Source organism: Trichogramma pretiosum, unplaced genomic scaffold (assembly GCF_000599845.2).
Source record: "Trichogramma pretiosum strain Unisexual culture from Peru unplaced genomic scaffold, Tpre_2.0 scaffold21, whole genome shotgun sequence".
NCBI lineage: Eukaryota > Metazoa > Arthropoda > Insecta > Hymenoptera > Trichogrammatidae > Trichogramma > Trichogramma pretiosum.
The window spans coordinates 398,569-417,562 of record NW_019640940.1 but is presented as its reverse complement, the minus strand read 5'-3'; the positions used below and the strand labels follow the sequence as shown (position 1 = coordinate 417,562).

At 47.2% G+C, this 18,994-nt stretch overlaps 1 protein-coding gene across 4 annotated transcripts in view; it reads left to right on the top strand.

The window, feature by feature from the left end:
• LOC106653735 (insulin-like receptor) overlaps positions 1-18,994 on the top strand; it is a 128,184-nt gene that overhangs the window by 104,386 nt on the left and 4,804 nt on the right. For all 4 annotated transcript variants that reach the window (XM_023457866.1, XM_014373274.2, XM_014373272.2 and 1 more), the window contains 10 exons: positions 4,031-4,205; positions 4,916-5,162; positions 14,384-15,232; positions 15,306-15,996; positions 16,073-16,431; positions 16,522-16,956; positions 17,019-17,557; positions 17,634-18,129; positions 18,212-18,468; positions 18,541-18,992. In XM_023457866.1, the coding sequence (XP_023313634.1) occupies positions 4,031-4,205; positions 4,916-5,162; positions 14,384-15,232; positions 15,306-15,996; positions 16,073-16,431; positions 16,522-16,956; positions 17,019-17,557; positions 17,634-18,129; positions 18,212-18,468; positions 18,541-18,992 (4,500 nt within the window). The remainder of the gene's footprint in view (positions 1-4,030; positions 4,206-4,915; positions 5,163-14,383; positions 15,233-15,305; positions 15,997-16,072; positions 16,432-16,521; positions 16,957-17,018; positions 17,558-17,633; positions 18,130-18,211; positions 18,469-18,540; positions 18,993-18,994) is intronic.

Here is an 18,994-nt window from a genome sequence, read left to right as displayed (position 1 = left end):
GCTGGCTGCTGCCCGCGCTAAGCTCATAAGCTAATAAAACAAACCGCAGACGCACGATGACGTGACGCAACTTCACCAAATTCAAATCGCACAAACTTCTGATTTTTAATTACCACTTATAAATATACACGGGCGATTCTCTTCTTTCCTTTTGCTTGTTCGCGGGGCCGATTCGTCCGACACACAGCTAGCACAGCACCTGCGCTGGGAACCAAGGCAGCACAGCACGGCTGTGGCTATATAATCCGATACACTATGTATATGCGAATGAGAGACAGCAGATTTTTTTTCCGAGGACACAGTTTAGCGGCGTTGATGAGTTGTTACTTTCTTTATTTCCATTTCGATTCGCAGTATGTATACTGACAATGTAAGCTTCGAGCCAAGCGATCGGTAGCATTAGTATATAAACACCTGCTGCTACCGCAGAAACAGCAGCGGGCTAAGAGAGTACACGATCGTTATATTATCTTTCGACAAAAGCACACACGCACGAGTGCTACGTCTTGTTAATCAGTGTTAATTAGCGGGGATATAGGGTATATGTATAAGCGATTGCGTATAATGTAATACAAAAAAAAGAACAGGTTGCGCTCAAGAATATCGACGATTACGTTTTCGAGAAGCTACTACTACCATTATTATTTTTTTTCTCGTGGTAAAACAGCTGCAGGCGCGAGAGAGCTTTTTTCCTCCAGATCGCGCGTGGATCTCCGAATATTTATATTTGTCTGTCTCGAGCTTTTACAGCCTCGATCAAGTCCGCACGTTCATCGATCCTTTCCTCATTCATACTATAAAGTTCAAGCCGGTAAGAGCACTGCTGCGTGCGTGCATCGCAATTGTTGCGACGAAGACAGCGACGCGACAACGATAACCGTTAAGAAATGTGCACTTGCACACGCAGCCTAGACTGGTGTGTGTGTGCAGGCGCGCGCTGCAATTTGCGCGCAATACACAATTCGCAAAGTCGTCGACTGTGAAAAGCGCCTAGGATAGAGACGATGACGGCGCTTGTGCGTGCATAGGCACGAAGTATATATTTACGATGGCGCCACGCACTTGCACTATTATACTCGGAGCACAGCTCGCGATGCGCTGCGTGCTAGCCTAGCAATAGAACAACCACGAGTAGCTTCTCAAAGTTTGCTTTGTTTAGCCTCGCGCTGCTACGCTGCTTAATATGTGCGCGCGTGCGGCGCGCTGTAATTTTGCGAAGAGAGCTGGTAATGCACTCGGGTGGCTGCTGCTCGATGCGCGCCTCTACTCTCTATATAAATGTGCATAAGTGTAAAACGCGCGCATAGTCGCGCACACGCATGCACGCAAGTTTATATAGGTAACGCCGCCGTAGTCGTAGTCGTCTTCGTCGTCGTCACAGTCGTTGGCCTTTGTTTGTCGCGACTGCACGCAGCAAGAGAGACAGAGAGAGAGAGAGAGAGAGAGAGAGAGAGCAAGAGAATCCGAGCCCGTTATAAATAGCAGCGAAAAAAGAGCCTATGCGTCTAGAATTAGCCGAATGGCGATCGGTAAAGTGACTTTTCATCCAACGACGTGCGTGTGCGTATTATAATCGCACATGTATTTTCACAATTTATTTTCAATTGATTCTTTGATGATTTAGAGCTCCTTCTTTACGCTCTATTATAGGGAGTCCTTTTTTTCGGATGTATAATATAGATATATAGGTTTCGTACATCACGCAATGCACGCGGTCGAAAATCGCGATCATACGGACTCTCCGTCTGTATAAGCAGCAGCTCGACTGGAGCTCGCAAAGCTCCTCTTGCCGGCGCAAATACACCAATAAATCAGCCCTATCATTAAACGGTACCGTTAAACAGTGTGTACGTGGGAACTAGGCATGTAACTCAACTTATTCGCGCGCGCGCTGTGTTTTCTTCGACGTGTATGCGTGTGTGTATGTGTATGTTGTATTAAGGTAGTATTACAAGTCTCGTTTATCGCACATATATATGCACACATACTCGCAAACACACACACACGTGTGTGTAGCGTGCGCGGCACATGCTGCAGCAGCAGCAGCACATGCAGTTCACATAAGCATGTACCTATACAGCACAGGGCAAAAATTATATATAGCCGAGCCGCGCGCGATAAGAGCAGCGCAATTGGACGCAAAAGAAGAGCTAGAGAGAACGAGCGCGAGAAAGAAAGAGAGAGAGAGAGAGAGAACGCGAGCTTGTAGTACCCCCGGCCCCGTGCGGCAACTGTACATTCACAGGTGGTCAAAGGTCAAAAGCCGCCGGAGAATTTGCACACCATTAGTTTTCATTTATCGATTAATTCCGCGGTCGGTTGAGTGTACATAGTAGGTATATACTCGCAGAGCACACACACGCACACACACATATACACAGAAGATCCAAACAGCGAGATGAGAGCCACGCGCGCCCGACTATGAGAAGCTCGACTTTTAGTATACTATACCTACTTCTTCGCAAGCGCGGGGATGCTTCGAGCAGAGAGAGGAAGATATATACGGTGGTACATTATATATACGTGCCAGAGAGAAAGAGAGCGAGCTAATTTCACCAGACGCGCGCCGTTGTATACGGTAAAAAAAAGTTGAAGCGATACTTCCGATTTATAAACGCAGGGCTGCTGTTGCTGCTGCTGCTGCAACGGATAAATCGGGAGTTGGTATAGCGCGCATTGATTAAAATTGTGCGGCTGCTGCGGGACGTTTCGTGATAAATTAACGATTCGAATTAATTACGCAATTAAAATTATCGATGGTTCGTGCTTAATTTTTTTCCTCTCGATGCGGCCATATGCTCATATTTTCCTTCGACGATTCTCGAATAAGTAATTGCGAATGCATCTGCGGGTGCTTATAATTAGCGTTCGTTAATGGTAAGCGACTTTCGCTATTCACAAATCTATTTGTGCTCGGTGCACGTTGAAGCGTACACGACGAGCTTAAAAGTCTACATTGAGTTTTATAGTTATTACTGTGTGTACGATTTTTAAATTCATCCCTCGGTTGATGTACCGCAATTAGCATCTAGAACCCCATTTTTGAGTCAATTTAGCATATCGAAGATGGTATACAAGGTACTTTCTAAATGAATTCTCTTTTTTTTCAATCGCCTTACAAGATAAATTTGTACAAAATAATAAATTGCGCAATTTTTCATCAAGAGCGCGCAAGGTGTTATGGTGCAGAGAGCGCCATGGGCTTTTTATAATAATGTGCGTGCGTGCATGCGTGCACGCACGCGAGAAATGGAGAGATAAAAATACGCAACCGTCTATTCCATTCATTAAGTTATATATATGTACGACGATTCGGATGCAGCTGCAGCACACGAGCGCAGCAGCAGCAGCAGCAACGGCAGTTGTTAATGCCAGCTCCCATCGGGACACTTGCTCGCAGCTAAGAATTTATGCGTCTTCCCCCCGTCAAAAAAAAAGGAGAGAAAAAAACGCAGATCGCGGAACACGAGCCCGTGTAAGGCTATGATTCTCGAAAATTCGCTCGGACGATTTTCACGATTGTCGTTTGTCGTGTACACATTGTATAGTTTTTCATAAAAGCTTGAATTTTACAGCTGTTCATTACGTGTGTATTGATTGAATCCCCATTACGTACCGAGGCAAACGTGATTATAAAAGGAAAAAAGCTCTCAGTTCCAGCTTGACGTACGAACCATTAGAATGATCGAGTGGCTAATTCCTATATTTTACGATTATTAAATAAATTCCTTCAATATAGTTATCCAGCGCCCAAGCTCAGTTTTGTAAACAAAACAATTAGCTTTGCTAAAATTCACAAATCGCATAAACGCGGGATTATAACGTAAGCTACTTAATAAACGATCTCTTTGTTTTCACAACGTAGCGCCGTACATACCCTTTGGGTCGTTAAAATCGCAATAAAGTCTTAAGGTTTCCTTAATTTTAAAACAATTATTCAAAAAAACCCGCGGTATAATAAAACTAAAAAACGATAAAAGATAATTAACGTTTCATAATTTTTCATGTTTTTTTTCTTCTCTGCTTCCAGTGTGCCAAAGCGTAGACGTAAGAAACAGCGTGAAGGAGTTCAGCAAGTTGCAACACTGCCAGGTCGTCGAGGGCTTCGTCCAGATACTGCTGATCGACGAGGCCAACGACACGTCCTTCCAGAACCTGGAGTTTCCCGATCTCGTAGAAATCACCGGATACCTATTGCTGTACAGGTGAGTTTGACACACGAGCGCCGCGCATGCTGCATGTCAGCAGCGGGATATCTTCGATGATTCTTTTGTGTTTGTGTGCGCCGTTCCGAACATATTTTTTTCTCTCTGGCTCTGCTCTGCTCTGCAGCTCTTTGGCTCCGCTGCAATCGCGGCGCAGTCTTACGAGACTGGAAAAATTCACGCTTCGTGGCTTTATAGACGTTCGCGAGCGCGCGCGCGCGGGACCTTGAAGTTTTAGTTGTAAATTCAAATGAACGCTGGCCGATGTTTACATTGTGATACACTTTTTTCATTCTCTCTCTCTCTCTGTGCGCCTTTTCCTGCACACAGCTAACGTCGAGCCCCAGACGGCGAGTTTTAAGGCTGCCTTGACCTTTTAAAAAACACAAGAGCGAGTGAGAGAGAGAGAAAGAGAGAGAGAGAGAGAGAGAGAGAGAAAGAGAAAAAACTGCCGATAGTAAAACCGAGAAAAAAAAATTTTACGCTCGTTCGAGGCGCGCGCGCGCGAGCGAGCGCACGTCTGCCAATCAAACGGCTATTGTTTTCAATCACTTACGACCCGTAACTTTCCAAATACATTATATCGGCCGTGCTCCGTGTCCGCCAAATGCGCATACATAAAAACAACAACAACAAGAACAACAACAGCAACAACAACAACAACAACACCATTTATTTTATTTTTTTTTCTGTTTCAATCTTTATTACAGAGTACAAGGACTGAAGAGCATCGGCCAACTGTTCCCCAATCTCAAGGTGATAAGGGGCCATCAATTGTTCACGAATTACGCTCTCGTCGCGTTCGAGATGATGAGCATGCAGGAGATCGGCCTGCGCTCGCTCACCGACATCATGCGCGGCTCGGTGCGCTTCGAGAAGAACCCGATGCTTTGCTACGCCGACACCGTCGACTGGGACAACATCGCCAAAGCCGGCAAAGGAGAGAACGTCATTGCGGTAAGTTGCTTTTTTTATTTTTCCCCATTCTTGTTGCATATTACGTGCAGCTCGTTGTGTGTGTGTAAATCAAATCACGATTCGCGCACGTACATTTAATAATTAATAATAATTGCGAACGAAATACGCGGATAATATGATGGATCGCGCGGCGCGTTGCTGCGTATATAGATAGTATAATACGAATCGTTCGATCGGCGCTATGCGCGCGCGGCGGAATTCGCAAATGACATTTGATCAGCTAAATGGGCATTGATCATCATTTATTATGTACGAGAATTTGCGCGGCGTTGGTTTCGATGATGATGATGATGATGATGATGATGACGACGATTTCGAGCTTTGTAGCTGCGCGCGGACATTTTTTGCTGCCTAACAACGCGCCGCGCGCCAGTGCTCCGTCGTCCGTGACTTATTATAAAACCATTCGGGATCCCTGCACGTGCCTGCAGGCGTTCTTATGAAAATCGTAGCGATTTTTACGTTTACCGAGAAAACGGCGACGACGACGACGACGCTCGCATCCAAGCGCTCGAGATGTAGCAGCTCCTCTATAGCGGTGCATCGCTCGTTTTATATATTATTTATGTAGTTTCAAAAGTTAACAGATCGGAGTCGATTTCCAGTTCCGAAAGTATCTTGACATTTTTTTTTCTCCTCGTCTTCGTCTTTTACCTTCTCTCCCTGCGTATGTAGCACCGTTCGGTTTCGTCGTCGTCTCTCTCTCTCTCTGTCTTTTGCCATCCACAAATGTATGTGCATGCGCGCGGCGTCCCGCGTATAGTGGCAAGAAGAGAGTCGTGATTCACGGACTTAACCCAGATTCCGAAAATACGGCTACTTCATTCACCACTGTCTGCGTATCTCTTTCTCTCTCTCCCTCCGTCTTTTACCTTTCTCCGCTCTTTGGCCGGGCTCGAGCATACACTTCTCTGCCTGCTGCGCCGGACGAAGCCGCCGCTCGTGCATATATGCCGCCCGTTCATTTCTCAGAGATGTGCAGCTGTGCGTATGTGTATGTGTGTATGTGAGTGTTGCACTTTGGCATATAGCTGCTGCTGCTCCGGCTTTTCCTCCTCGGCACCGGACGACGACGACGAGGTATATAGGCTCGGAGACGCGCGTAGACGCGAAAATTCGTGGCGCGTCGTGTGTTTTCATCGGAGGAAAGTCGAGGCGCGATATTATTAATAGAATGCACGTACATATTCGCATATGTATATACCATACCGCAATGCATACTTCAACAGATTTTCGGACGCGTAATTGTGCATCGCGAACGTCACACACGTACCACCGTAGCCCGTTATATACCGAGTGCTTTGCAGCCGCTCTCGAGTGCAGCAGTGCTTTCAAACAAATTGAAATCGAAATTCTGTAACGCGAGATCGAATTGTAACGTATTATCGCCGCGCTCGGCACAAAATTGTTTCATTTTATGTAATGATAATCCTCGCGAGCGAGCGACCGACCACCGATACACTCGTCGCAATTACACAATCGTGCGCAGAATTTTCAAATTGAAAAACTTTCGGTAAAACGATATCTCTTATTACGTTATATACCGCGACGAGTATGCGTTTATATTATATTGTGTCAATTATCCATTATGCATCCTGTCGATTTTTTTTTAATTTTTTTTATTCTTACCCCGCACGTTATAGGTCACGTGCCCTCGCCGTGCGGCGCGTTATTTAACGCGCGTCGAGAGTGAGAGAAAGAAAGAGATCGCGCCGACGAAGCGACGATTGAAAATGTGGATGTAATAATAAAATATATATAAAAGGCGCGAACGTGCAAATTCATTCATGACGCGCGCGCGTGTTAAAGTTCCGAGAAAAATGCGCGTTTACGAATTGAAAATATCGCCGAGTTTATTATTTATATTATATGTATATAGTTTGAAATACGAAGCCGGGAAAGAAGAGCGAGGCGCAGAAAGAATTCGAACGCGAGAATTGATATTGGCGATGACGGCAACGACGACGACGACGACGAGTGCGTACGCACTCGCGTAGAATTGCGAGCGCGCGAGAATATTTCACGCTGAAATAAAGAAAAAAATCTCGACGATGTACTTTCATTTCGCCCTCGAGATAATTAGATTTACTCGTGGATTGCTAGCTAGCTAGCTCGGGGGTGTGGAGCGGCGGAGGACGTCGCGAAATAATGAGAGCTCTTATATACAGCTACGAAAACAACAATAACAGAAACGACAACAATAACAAAAACAAAAGCAACAAAGCCCCGCGTCGTGCCACATACCTGCGCGAGCTCGCTCGCGCAGAGAAACTGTAATACAGCTTTATCGCCTTTTTATTATGCTTTATTTAGTATTTAACGAGCGCGAGTATTTCCCCTTACCTCTGTGTGTGTGTGTGTGTCTTTGCGTGCGACTCGATAAAAAATTGGAGGAAAAAACAAGAAGAAGAAGAGAGGAACGCAGAATACGAGAGAAGGAGGTGAAAAAAAACACATCAACAGGCTAGAGCCAGTTAAAGTAGCATCGGTATCTAATTAGCCGCCGCGCGCGCGAGCGCACAGCGAAATAAGCTATATACTATATGGCATTATATACGTGTGTGTGTGTGTACAGTATATAGCACAGCACGCGATCCTACCGCTGCACTGCAGCAATGCGCAGTTTTCGAAATCGCTGCTGTTGCACACGTTTTGCATTTCTCTGCATCTGCACCAACACACCAAGGCTCGTCGTCGTGGTGCGAGACGCATAACAGCATAGTAACTTCGTCATGTGCGCGCTCGCGAGGAGAGTCTTATCGTTGAGTTGCTGCGGCTGCATATGCACGCGTACATATATACGTAAGCACGCGCGCGCGGAGAGAGAAGAGAGGTAAGAGAGGAGGGAGGAGGGAGAGAGATGTCGCGACAAGATAACCGGGATTTCTATTACTACATACTCTGCATACGCGGCGCTTGCTCTTTCTATTGCCATACGAGAACACTCTGCTGCATGTGCACGTACTCAGACTGTGACTGTTTCTGCCGCTGCCGCTGCTGCTGCTGCTGCAGTGCAGGCTTTAACACGCTGCTGCCGTTGCCGTTGCGGCGCGAGTTTATCACGATATGCCAAACAAACAGCCATACACCATCGCTCTCTCTCGTCATCCTAATATAATCGTCGCGTCCGTATACTATACAGTCTGAGGTGCATTTCGCGCAGCCGCATATTATAGACAGCAGCAGCTCTCTCTCTGTTGATAAATCGACGACCAGTATATGGATGCACATGCAGCAGCTATGCACTTTTTTATTGTCATGTCTATGGGGCTCTTTCGATACACACATATATACAAATGTGTTCCGCTGCCTCTTGCTATATCCCGCGTGCGACTTTATATATTATAAAACGAATCCGCTGCGCTTGGCAATTCTCTCTCTCTCTCTCGCATTAATGATGCATTAATTGAGATATTTGCAAAGTGGATAAGTGCATAGCTACAGTAGCAGCAGCAGCAGCAGTGGCAGCGGAGAGGCAGTACCCCGCTCGCGCGAGAGAGATAGAGAGTATTTATAATCATTTGTGCGTGTGTGTGCGCGCGGGCCGCGCGCGTGCACGATAGGAATGCGTTTTATGGAAACACCTTATACCATATATGCGGCTCTGTACATACATAACAGTGCGCACACAGTCGCGGTATAAGCACGCGCGCGCGTGCGAGATCCCCACAGTACAGTACAGTACGCAGTATGGAGCGAGAGAGAGAGAGAGATCTATTATCGAGGCATATTTTTCATTCGTTACATATTTTTGCTCTTTAGCAAATTCCGTTTTATATATTGTATATAAAGCGAGTGTATATACATTATGTACGAGGTAGATGTATCTAGGCGCGAGATGCACGCGATCACGAGGAGGAGGAGGCCCCCGCACGCACCGCACCATTACCATATTGCTATGCTATTACTACTTGTATACACACCTGTATAATTGTGAATAAATATCGCGTCGATTCAATTAGGTATTTTATTCGTTCGCAAACTCGACAAACGCGATACACGTTATATTGGGGTATCAACTCAGCTAGGGCGAAAGACATCACAGCTCTGCCCTATACGCATCGAAGAGACGAGCTATCAAGTTCATTCTTATGTCGATATATAAGTTGCTCTGCAGCTCGCGCGTCTCTTCTCTGCACGGATTCTTATCGCTAGTCGTTACACTTGGACAGCACCTTCATCTATGCTCATGTGTAGAATACTGTACGACAGGCATCAATTTTTTTCTTCGTTTCTTTCGCTGCTCTTCGCGATCGTCGAGCTTGCACCGCTGCAGAGATCTTACATACATACCTATCTCTATCCTGTACACCGGTACGTCTCGAGTATTATACGTTTGGCTATATAATATTATAAGAGACTGCGCGCAGGGGCACGCAGTGTATAATAGTGCGGTGGCGGCGGTGACGGCAGCGGCGTCGGCGTCGGCGTGCAGCAGAAGCAGCAGCAGCGATTCCACCATCAATTACGTACTCGTCGAGGCATCCACACTTCCTTCCTCTTTCTCGCTTCTTTACGCTCGATAAAGTTTATTATTTGCTCCGGTCAGGCCTGCGAGCCGCGCGCGTATACACATTCTCTCGGCTTTCGAATGTATACACTACTACTACTACCACCACCGAGTTTGACCGTATTTGTACTCGGAACAATTTGATTTTAACTTAATATATAAAATATCGAATAAAAAGAGCGCCGCCGAGCGAGTTCCCGTGACCGAGTAAATCGTGACTAAGCGCTATGTTATTGTTGTTGTTGTTATTGTTGTTGCTGCCGCTTCTTCTTCGTTTTCATTTTTGTAATATCCACATTGTATATCAGATTCATTATCGTTGGCGCGTGCTTGCGTGCGTGCCGTGCGCCGTGCAGCAGCGGCAGCGCAAGTATATAATAATAAATACGCGCGCTTTTATCGTACTTTGTCTCGCTGTTTACGTTGCAACGAGAGAGAGAGAGAGAGAGAGAGAAAAATTTAATTAAACGAATGAATCGTAAACATTTCTTTGATATAAGAATAAAATATAAAGTGCCGCGCGCTACGGCCGACGACTGAGAGTTTATATTTGTGTCCGTATTATGTACACTTTTATGACGAGATGTTTTTCAAGCGTTGCATCAGCTCTCCTTCCTATACAAATATAAAAGCTGCATACAAAGTTGCTATCTTTATGTGTTATATGCGCGCGCGAATTATTTATATAATTAAATACGATACATATATATATCTAGTGGTTTTGCTTGCCGCGCGAGAAACGGTACGCGGGTACACGGTGTGCGGCCAGTGCGGACCGCGCGAAAGAGAGATGCCCAATCACGTGCCGCTGCTGCTGCTGCTGCGCGGCTTTATGAGCTCGGCGACGGTAGCGGTGAGAGTACATATAATATAATAATAAATATGCGCACTGCGTTAATGACAAAAATTTGCCATTCGCTCATTACTAATTATAGCGAAAATTGCGCGCGTTCGTTAGTTTCTCGATTTTACGCTCCTTCGTGTACGCAGGTACGCAGCAGCAGCATCATTAGGACGCGCATGCGTCTATGTTTTATTTTTGAAGCTGCGCAGCGGTCGGTAAATTCAACTAAAAATTTAAGTGATTCTCGTCGCACGTGTCGAAGTGTGGGCGATTCTTATAATTTGGCCGCGAGATTCGTGTACGTCATTTGCAACGATTTCGACGCACGATTGCGATCGTTATTAGCTGCCACTCGGGCGATCGAAATATTTCGATGATAAAATGATTCGTGCACGCCGGATTGCGTCATGCACGCGTACCTGTATCGTACGTTCGCGCATTTTTCGGAAAATTTGAGCACCAACTCGCGTGCGTAGCGGCATTTTTCGCTCGCGTATAATAATATTATTATATACGCGCGCGCGCGCGCCGTTCGTCGCGCGGCTAGCCGCAGCTATCCTCTTATCGGGCGATAGCGATATATAGGTGTGTAGTACACATTGTGTACACCGAGTCGGTCATGATTTTAAATCGAGTAATGTACACAAGCGTGCGTTAAAGCTTGGCTTGCATTCTGTGCTGCACCGCCGCGACCTATATCGACCCGCAATTATCGATAGCGCCGCACTCGCGCTATGAGTTATAGAGAAAAACGCGCGCGCGGCTATAGCAAAAACAACGTTTGTTTGTTTTTATTTTCGATCGAATAAATTTAGACGATAAATGAAAAAAAAAATTAAACGGTCACTCGCGTTAGCTTGAAAATATGCCACTGTTAAACTATGCATGATGCATACATTCAAATGTCAAATAATATTTCCGGGCGGAAAAATCCGAGCTCATAAATATTCGAGCGTGCTGGAAAGATCTAAAAATCTTAGTGACCAGCTCGCAAGCTCGGGGGAATACGTTATAATCTGAATTCGAGAAATTTATTATTGCCTCGTGTATATGTGTGTATGTATAGTCTGTGCGTCAAGTATAAAAAAAAAAGTATTTCTCGTGCTGCGCGCGGTGCACGTGTCGGGTGCATCCCAGACGCTGCTCTCTCTCTCTCTCCAGGCGCGCGCGCGTATTATTATATACTTACCCGAGAGCGGACGAGTCATCGTCGAGACATTTTTGCTTTTATTCTCTATATACATATGCACACACACACACACACACACACACACACACACACACACACACACACACACACACACACACACACACACAGGCAAGACAACACATATCGCACGCAACGTCGCAGTCATTTGTGTGAAAGTGTTTCTCTCGCTCTTCTTCTTCCATTCTCGGGCAAAAAATTTCTCGGATGCTCGCGCGCGTGTGTGTGTGTATATAAGCCCACTTCCCAGTCGCTCGCTCGCTCTTGGCTCGTTTCGTTTGAGTTACGAGATAATAAAGATGCAAGATAGCGGATATGCAGCAGAAACCCTTGAAACTTCTCACGTTAGACGGATGATATATAGTTATATATATGTGCTGCGCATGAGTCTCTGCCGCGCTTGTGTGTTTACCCGAGAGGTTTGCAGTTTTGCCAAGCAATTTTCGGTCCTCCGCGCGTACGTAATACGTTATTAACGCGCCAAGGATCGATTTTAATTGTTCATTATACTCGTCGTCGTCGCCGCCGCGACGAACCCGTTTTCCACGAGTATAGCGCGTTTATGTCTCGCAGAAAAAGAAAAGTAAATCTCGGATTATATCCTGCAGCAGCAAAGCTTTCGATTCTTAATGTGCTTAACGCGCGGGCAAAAAAGGAACGATAGGGGAGAAAAAAAGCACGGGCTATATACGATGATTTATCGATGAAATACAATATAATTACGCGTAATAAATCGCAGGATGATCCCTTTAACGCGGATCGTATTATATCGAGCGCGCAACACACGACTGTTTACATCGAAAAAAAAAACAACAACATAAGGAACATGTGCATGACGCGCGCGAGCGCGAGTTAATCCCGCGCATTACCAAAGGCGCACGTGAAAAATCATACGAGCGAAAATCTTTTAACGAGTTATTATATCTGCGTTTTTCCGGCTAAAGTCCTCTCTTTCCGAGAGCATCTACAGCAACGGCAGTAGTATAGCTACTCCACACGGCAGCAGCAGCTTGCACATGCTAAGAGTTTGCCATACCGATTTTACGACCGTACGTACGCTGGCGGGGGAGGCAGTTAAAAAAAATATTGGCAACACAACACAGTGCCCCACGCGTGCCTTTATGTAATAACATTTTGTATATCTACGGTGTGCGGCAGGCGCGATTGCAAACACACACACTAGGCTGCATGCAAATATTATGTATCGTGTGCGAAAAGCCGTTCGCCTCCTTTCTTCATCCTCGCCGGTCGTCGTCGTCGAGCGCGCTTGGATGTCATCCAAATCCATTTCGATAAATTTCGCGAAATGAATGATAAAATCCTATCGCCTTGAGAACAGGACATTTTTTCTTCTTCCGTTATATTTTTTATGTATCCGAAGACCGGAGTGTGAAAAAGCAAACGGCAGCCGCGAAGGTACGGATTGTACGGTATACAAAAAAAAATGTCGCGTACTACATTTATAAATATATACGGATATTGTGAGGCGAAAAATTTTCGAAGCACGCGGCAGTCGCGGCGGGCAGTTAGTTATATGGCCATGCGCGCACTCGCGCTTCTGCGTTGCGTGTCAAGAAGATATTAAAGCTCTATTATCTGCTGTACTTACAAATACCATATACACCATCGAGCTGGCCTCTTGTATGGTTATTTTGTGCGAGCAGAGCGGGACACACGAAATACACACGTATTTATAATGACACGGTATTTATGAAACGACGCACTGCCGCCACGGCGATATAATGACAAATTCGTCGAGAGAGCCGCGTACCGACGACGGCAGGTATAACATCGATTGTCGTCGTTGTTGTTGTTTTTCAAATGCAGTAAACGCAGTGCGACACGTCGCGTTACATAAAGTATATACCTCTGCGAAGTCCGAGCGAGAGAGACGCGTACGTATAGTATACAGTAGCGGCAGAAGCTCGGAGCGTGAAAAATCGAGCCGCTAAAATAAAATTAAAGAGAAAGAAAAAGATTCCTCGATTTTAACCTGTAATTTACTCCTTTTAAATCTCTTTCTCGCTCTCCTGCCTCTCTCTGCGCGTAATGGTGCGTTACGTAACGCGCCGTATACGCGCCGCGCGGAGTTAGTAATGATACAGCTTGTTTTATATATATGTGTGTGTGTGTTTGTTTGTGCGAGCGCGTACGCATTAATACCTAGGCGCGCGCGAGGCATTGTATTAGCAGCAGCAGCGGCGCGTCTCTCTCTTTCTCTTATACTGACCATAAGCTACCCTCTTTAACAACTGTAAAGAAGCTCGTTTAACTATTACGAGTCTCTCTCGTTAGCACGCGTGTAATGGCTAAAAAGAAGGCGAGTGGTATTATAAAGCGAACTAAACGCAAACACCGTCTCCGCGTCCGCTCGTTACCGTCTCTGCTTCCATGCTAAGGAATGAAAGAGCGGTGTATAGCACATAAATCAACGGCGTAACTCATCGGTAACGCGCGGTGGCATCGAGCTGCTGTGTGTTGTAACGGCGCGCGGCTAATGAATTAACACCTCGTGCGCGCTTAAAGAAAGAGAGAAACGAGTATTATGAAGCAACAACGAGAAAGAGATCGTTAAATATATGTATCCATGTACTCCGTGCAGATGATAATAATTTTTAACGCTTCGATTCCACACACAGATGAACATGCCGATGAACGAGTGTCCGGTCTGCGACAAGGACTGCCCGCCCCGACCCACCAATCCCGAGGAGAAGCTCTGCTGGAACAAGCAGACCTGCCAGAAGGTCTGCCCGAAGGCCTGCGGCGATCGCGCCTGCTCGCCCAGCGGCGAGTGCTGTCATCCGTTCTGCGTCGGTGGCTGCTCGGGCCCCCTCGCCTCGGACTGCCAGCTCTGTCGCGAGGTCGTCGTCAATCAGACCCAGTGCATCGACAGCTGCCCCCCTGGCACCTACGAGTTCTTCAATCGTCGCTGCGTCACGCAGCAGGAGTGCCGCATGATGCGCCGGCCGCGCGAGATCAACGCCAAGCAGTACCCGTACAAGCCGTTCGGCAATCAGTGCCTGCTCGAGTGCCCGCGCGGCTACGAGGAGATCAGCGAGAACGACATGTACTCGTGCAAGCGCTGCAACGGGCCCTGCTTCAAGGAGTGCCCGGGCACCGTCGTCGACAACATCTCCACGGCCCAGAAGCTGCGCGGCTGCTCGTTCATCAACGGCAGCCTGGAGATAGCGATACGCGACGGCCAGAACATCGTGCGCGAGTTGGAGGAGAGTTTGGGCAATATACAGGTGATCACGGGTTACCTCAAGATCTTTCGCAACTTTCCTCTCATCTCGCTCAACTTCCTGAAGAATCTCACGGAGATCAGGGGCGATAAGCTCGAGATGAAGGAGTACTCGCTGGTGGTGCTCGACAATCAGAATCTCCAGGAGCTGTGGAACTTCACGTCGAGGCCGCCACTGAAGATCGGCTCGCACAAGGGACTGGCCAAGATATCCTTCCATTACAATCCGCGACTCTGTTTACAGGTGCGTACTCCCGTCTGATATTCTTCGGTGAACGATATAACAATATTTCATTTCTTTCGTATGTCATTTTCAGAACATCGAGGAGCTACGCGAGCGCACCGGTCTGGGATCGTTCACCGAGATCGAGGTCTCATCGACCAGCAACGGCGACAAGGTCGCCTGCAACATCACCGAGCTGAAGAGCGTCGTCTACTCGGTCACCTCCAAGGCGGCTCTCATCAAGTGGGAGTCGTTCAAGCATCACGACATGCGCACCCTGCTGAGCTACGTCGTCTACTCCAAGGAGGCCCCGAACCAGAACGTCAGCATGTACGACTCGAGGGACGCCTGCGGCGGCGACGGCTGGAAAGTGACGGACGTCGCACCGCAAGACGAGGAGAAGAAGAATCCCCTCGAGACCGCCGTCGACGACAGCGCCGGCGGCTTTCCGTACGACGTGCCCCACTCCAACCCGATCAATTATCATCAGTCGACCATCCTGGCGTCGCTCAAGCCCTACACGCAGTACGCGTACTACGTCAAGACCTACACGATTTTGACGGAGAGGTCGGGCGCCCAGAGCAAGCTGCAGTACTTCACGACGCTGCCCGGACAGCCGTCCGCCGTGCGGTCGCTGGCGATTTACAGCAACGCCAGCGACACCCTCGTCATCAATTGGCTGCCGCCCCTCAATCCCAACTGCAATCTCACGCATTACCGGATCATCGGCAAGCTCGAGCCCTACGATCTCAACTATCTGAAGCAGAGAAATTACTGCGACGAGCGTGAGTATTCCTTATATATTTGATTATTTGGGCTTTGTCGGTATCCACGAGCTACAATGCTTTTTTTTTTATTTAGCCATGCAAGCGATGGAACGCAAGTCGCTCGCCGAGATCGTGGCCGAGGAAAAGCTCAAAGCAGAAAAGGAGTTGGAGGCGTCGCAGAAGATGAACGAGACGAGCGAGTGTCAGTGCCCCTGCGGCGAGTCCAAACCCACCATCTCGGAGCAAGACGTATCGAGCTCGATCGCCTTCGAGGACGCGCTGCACAATCAGGTGTACATCAAGCGCGGCAACAGTCGTAGACGCCGATCCCTGGAGGACGAATTAACAGGTCTAGCAGGCGATGCTAAGCAGCTATGGAAGAGAGAGCAATTGGCGGCCGGAGCCATTCTCGATTACGTCGTCAGGGATAAGCGCGAGCACAATTCTTATCAGGTAAGCGAAAAAAATTTAGCTCTTTTACTTTTTACACTTAATAATGAACGAGAGCTTTTATTGAACAAATTATTTTTCACTTTTTTACAGGAGGAAAATCACAAGGATATGATACAGAACAAGAAAACGTTGAGCAAGCCGTCGAAGAAACCCGTTCCGCCCGAACCGAAAGACATCAAGGAGGGCGACTCGTACGTACAATTCGTGCGAGAAGTGCCGGCCAGTTCGTTGACCTTTGTCATGCGCGAGCTACGTCACTTTGGAAAATACACCATACACGTGATGGCTTGCCGCGAGAAAGATGAACGAAATCCTGAACAGCACTGCTCGCCCGTGTCGTTGAGATCCATGCAAACGCTGCGCAAGGAGCAAGCTGACGATATACCAAAGGGCAGCTTTAGACTCGAAAAAATGCCGAGCAACGATAGCACGACGACCGTAAAACTCATGTGGGACGAACCACCACAACCTAACGGAGTCATACTCACATATCAGATCGAGTACAAGCGCGTGGACGTGCTTAATGTAAGTGTTTCTTTGAACTCTTGAAAACAAAATAATTCATGAGCATGTTTTTCCTTCCTCAGCATAAAGCCATTGTCGCGTGCATTACCCAAGACAATTTCCATGACGAGGGAAACCAATTCGTTCTACCTAGCTTGGCAGCCGGAAACTATTCGGTCAGAATCAGAGCCTCGAGTTTCGCGGGCATGGGTGCCTACAGCGAAACCCTCTACATCGACATACCCGACTCGAATCTGTCAGCGCCATTCTGGCAGATCTTTTTGATCATACTCTCGATTCTTTGCTGCATCATCGTGATCGGGATAGCAGCCGCGTTCACATTCAGAAAGAAGTTCATGCAGTCTGTCCCGAGCATGAGATTGTTGGCAACTGTGAATCCCGAGTACACCAGCGCTGTCTACAAGATCGACGAGTGGGAGGTCCCTCGTAAGAAAATTAAAATGGGAAAGGAGCTCGGCAATGGCTCGTTTGGTATGGTTTATGAGGGTATCTGTAAGGATTTCAAAGGTCAGACGGAAACCAGGTGCGCCATCAAAACGGTGAACGAAGGCGCTACCGACAGAGAAAGAGTCGATTTTCTAAACGAAGCATCGGTCATGAAGTAAGTTGTGTGGATAATACCGTTGAAGTAAACCTCAAATCATCGAGCGTTGTATTAATTCTCTTTTTGAACGTAGGGGTTTCGATACTCATCACGTCGTGAAGCTGCTCGGAGTTGTATCGCAAGGTCACCCGGTCCTCGTAATTATGGAACTGATGGAGAACGGCGATCTCAAGACGTTCCTGAGAAACCATCGACCGGACAAGTGTCAAGACGCGGCGGTGCAGCCCGTCACCCGTCGCATGGTCTACAAGATGGCTATCGAAATTGCCGACGGTATGGCGTATCTGTCGGCCAAGAAGTTCGTCCATCGAGATTTGGCCGCGCGTAACTGCATGGTTGCCACGGACCTGACGGTTAAAATCGGAGACTTTGGTATGACGCGAGATATTTATGAGACTGACTACTACAGAAAAGGCTCGCGTGGACTATTGCCTGTACGTTGGATGGCACCGGAAAGTTTGCAAGATGGAGTGTTTTCCAGCTTCTCCGACGTGTGGAGTTATGGCGTCGTCGTCTGGGAGATGTGCACCCTCGCGTCTCAACCTTACCAGGGGTTATCAAATGAGCAGGTAACGTATTTTTTTAAATCTATACTTTTGATACTCAATTGAAAAATGTGAAGGGATCATACTTTTATTTCTCCCATTATAGGTTGTACGTTATGTACTAGAAGGAGGCGTTATGGAACAGCCGGATAATGTACCGGACAGAGTGTACGCGCTGATGCGTCACTGCTGGAGACACAAAGCCTCCAATCGGCCAACTTTCACGGAAATTGTGAGCATCCTGCTCGACGCGATTCAGCCGCACGAGGTGGAATACTTCAAAACAGTGAGCTTTTATCACACGACTGAAGGTATTGAGGCTCAAAATCAAAATTCGCAACACACAACGCAAAGAAACGATGAGTAAGTAACTCGCAAAAATTTTATATAATGTCATTCATGCATTCGTCGTTCACTATTCACAATAAATTTTAGTGTATCCTACACCGAGTTCCAATTGGTCACAATGGAGGATCTTCGTGAAGGTGAAGAAGACGATGAGCAGGCTCCACTGCGACCATTTGGCGACTTCACCGTGTTTCGACCCATGTACGTAAAGAACGGATCCAATGCTAGATATGGCATTGACGGATTGGAAGAAGTCCAAAGAGATCCTGCGATGGCCATTGGGGTCGTAGATCTCGACTCGTCGAAGGCGCCACTACGAGCTGGCTTCGACGATTTTGATGGAGTTTCAGCCGGTTCATTGGCATCTAGCAAAGACACGCTGAACTTACCGTTCGTCGAGGACGGCGTCAGATCCAATAGAAGTGTGCAATTAGCACAATTGAAATCTTCCTCAAAGGGTAATGTAAGCCAGGGCTCGTTAGGCAGGTCATCGCTGAGTCCTCAAAGTCCTGGTATTGTCTCTGCACCATCCAACTCCGGT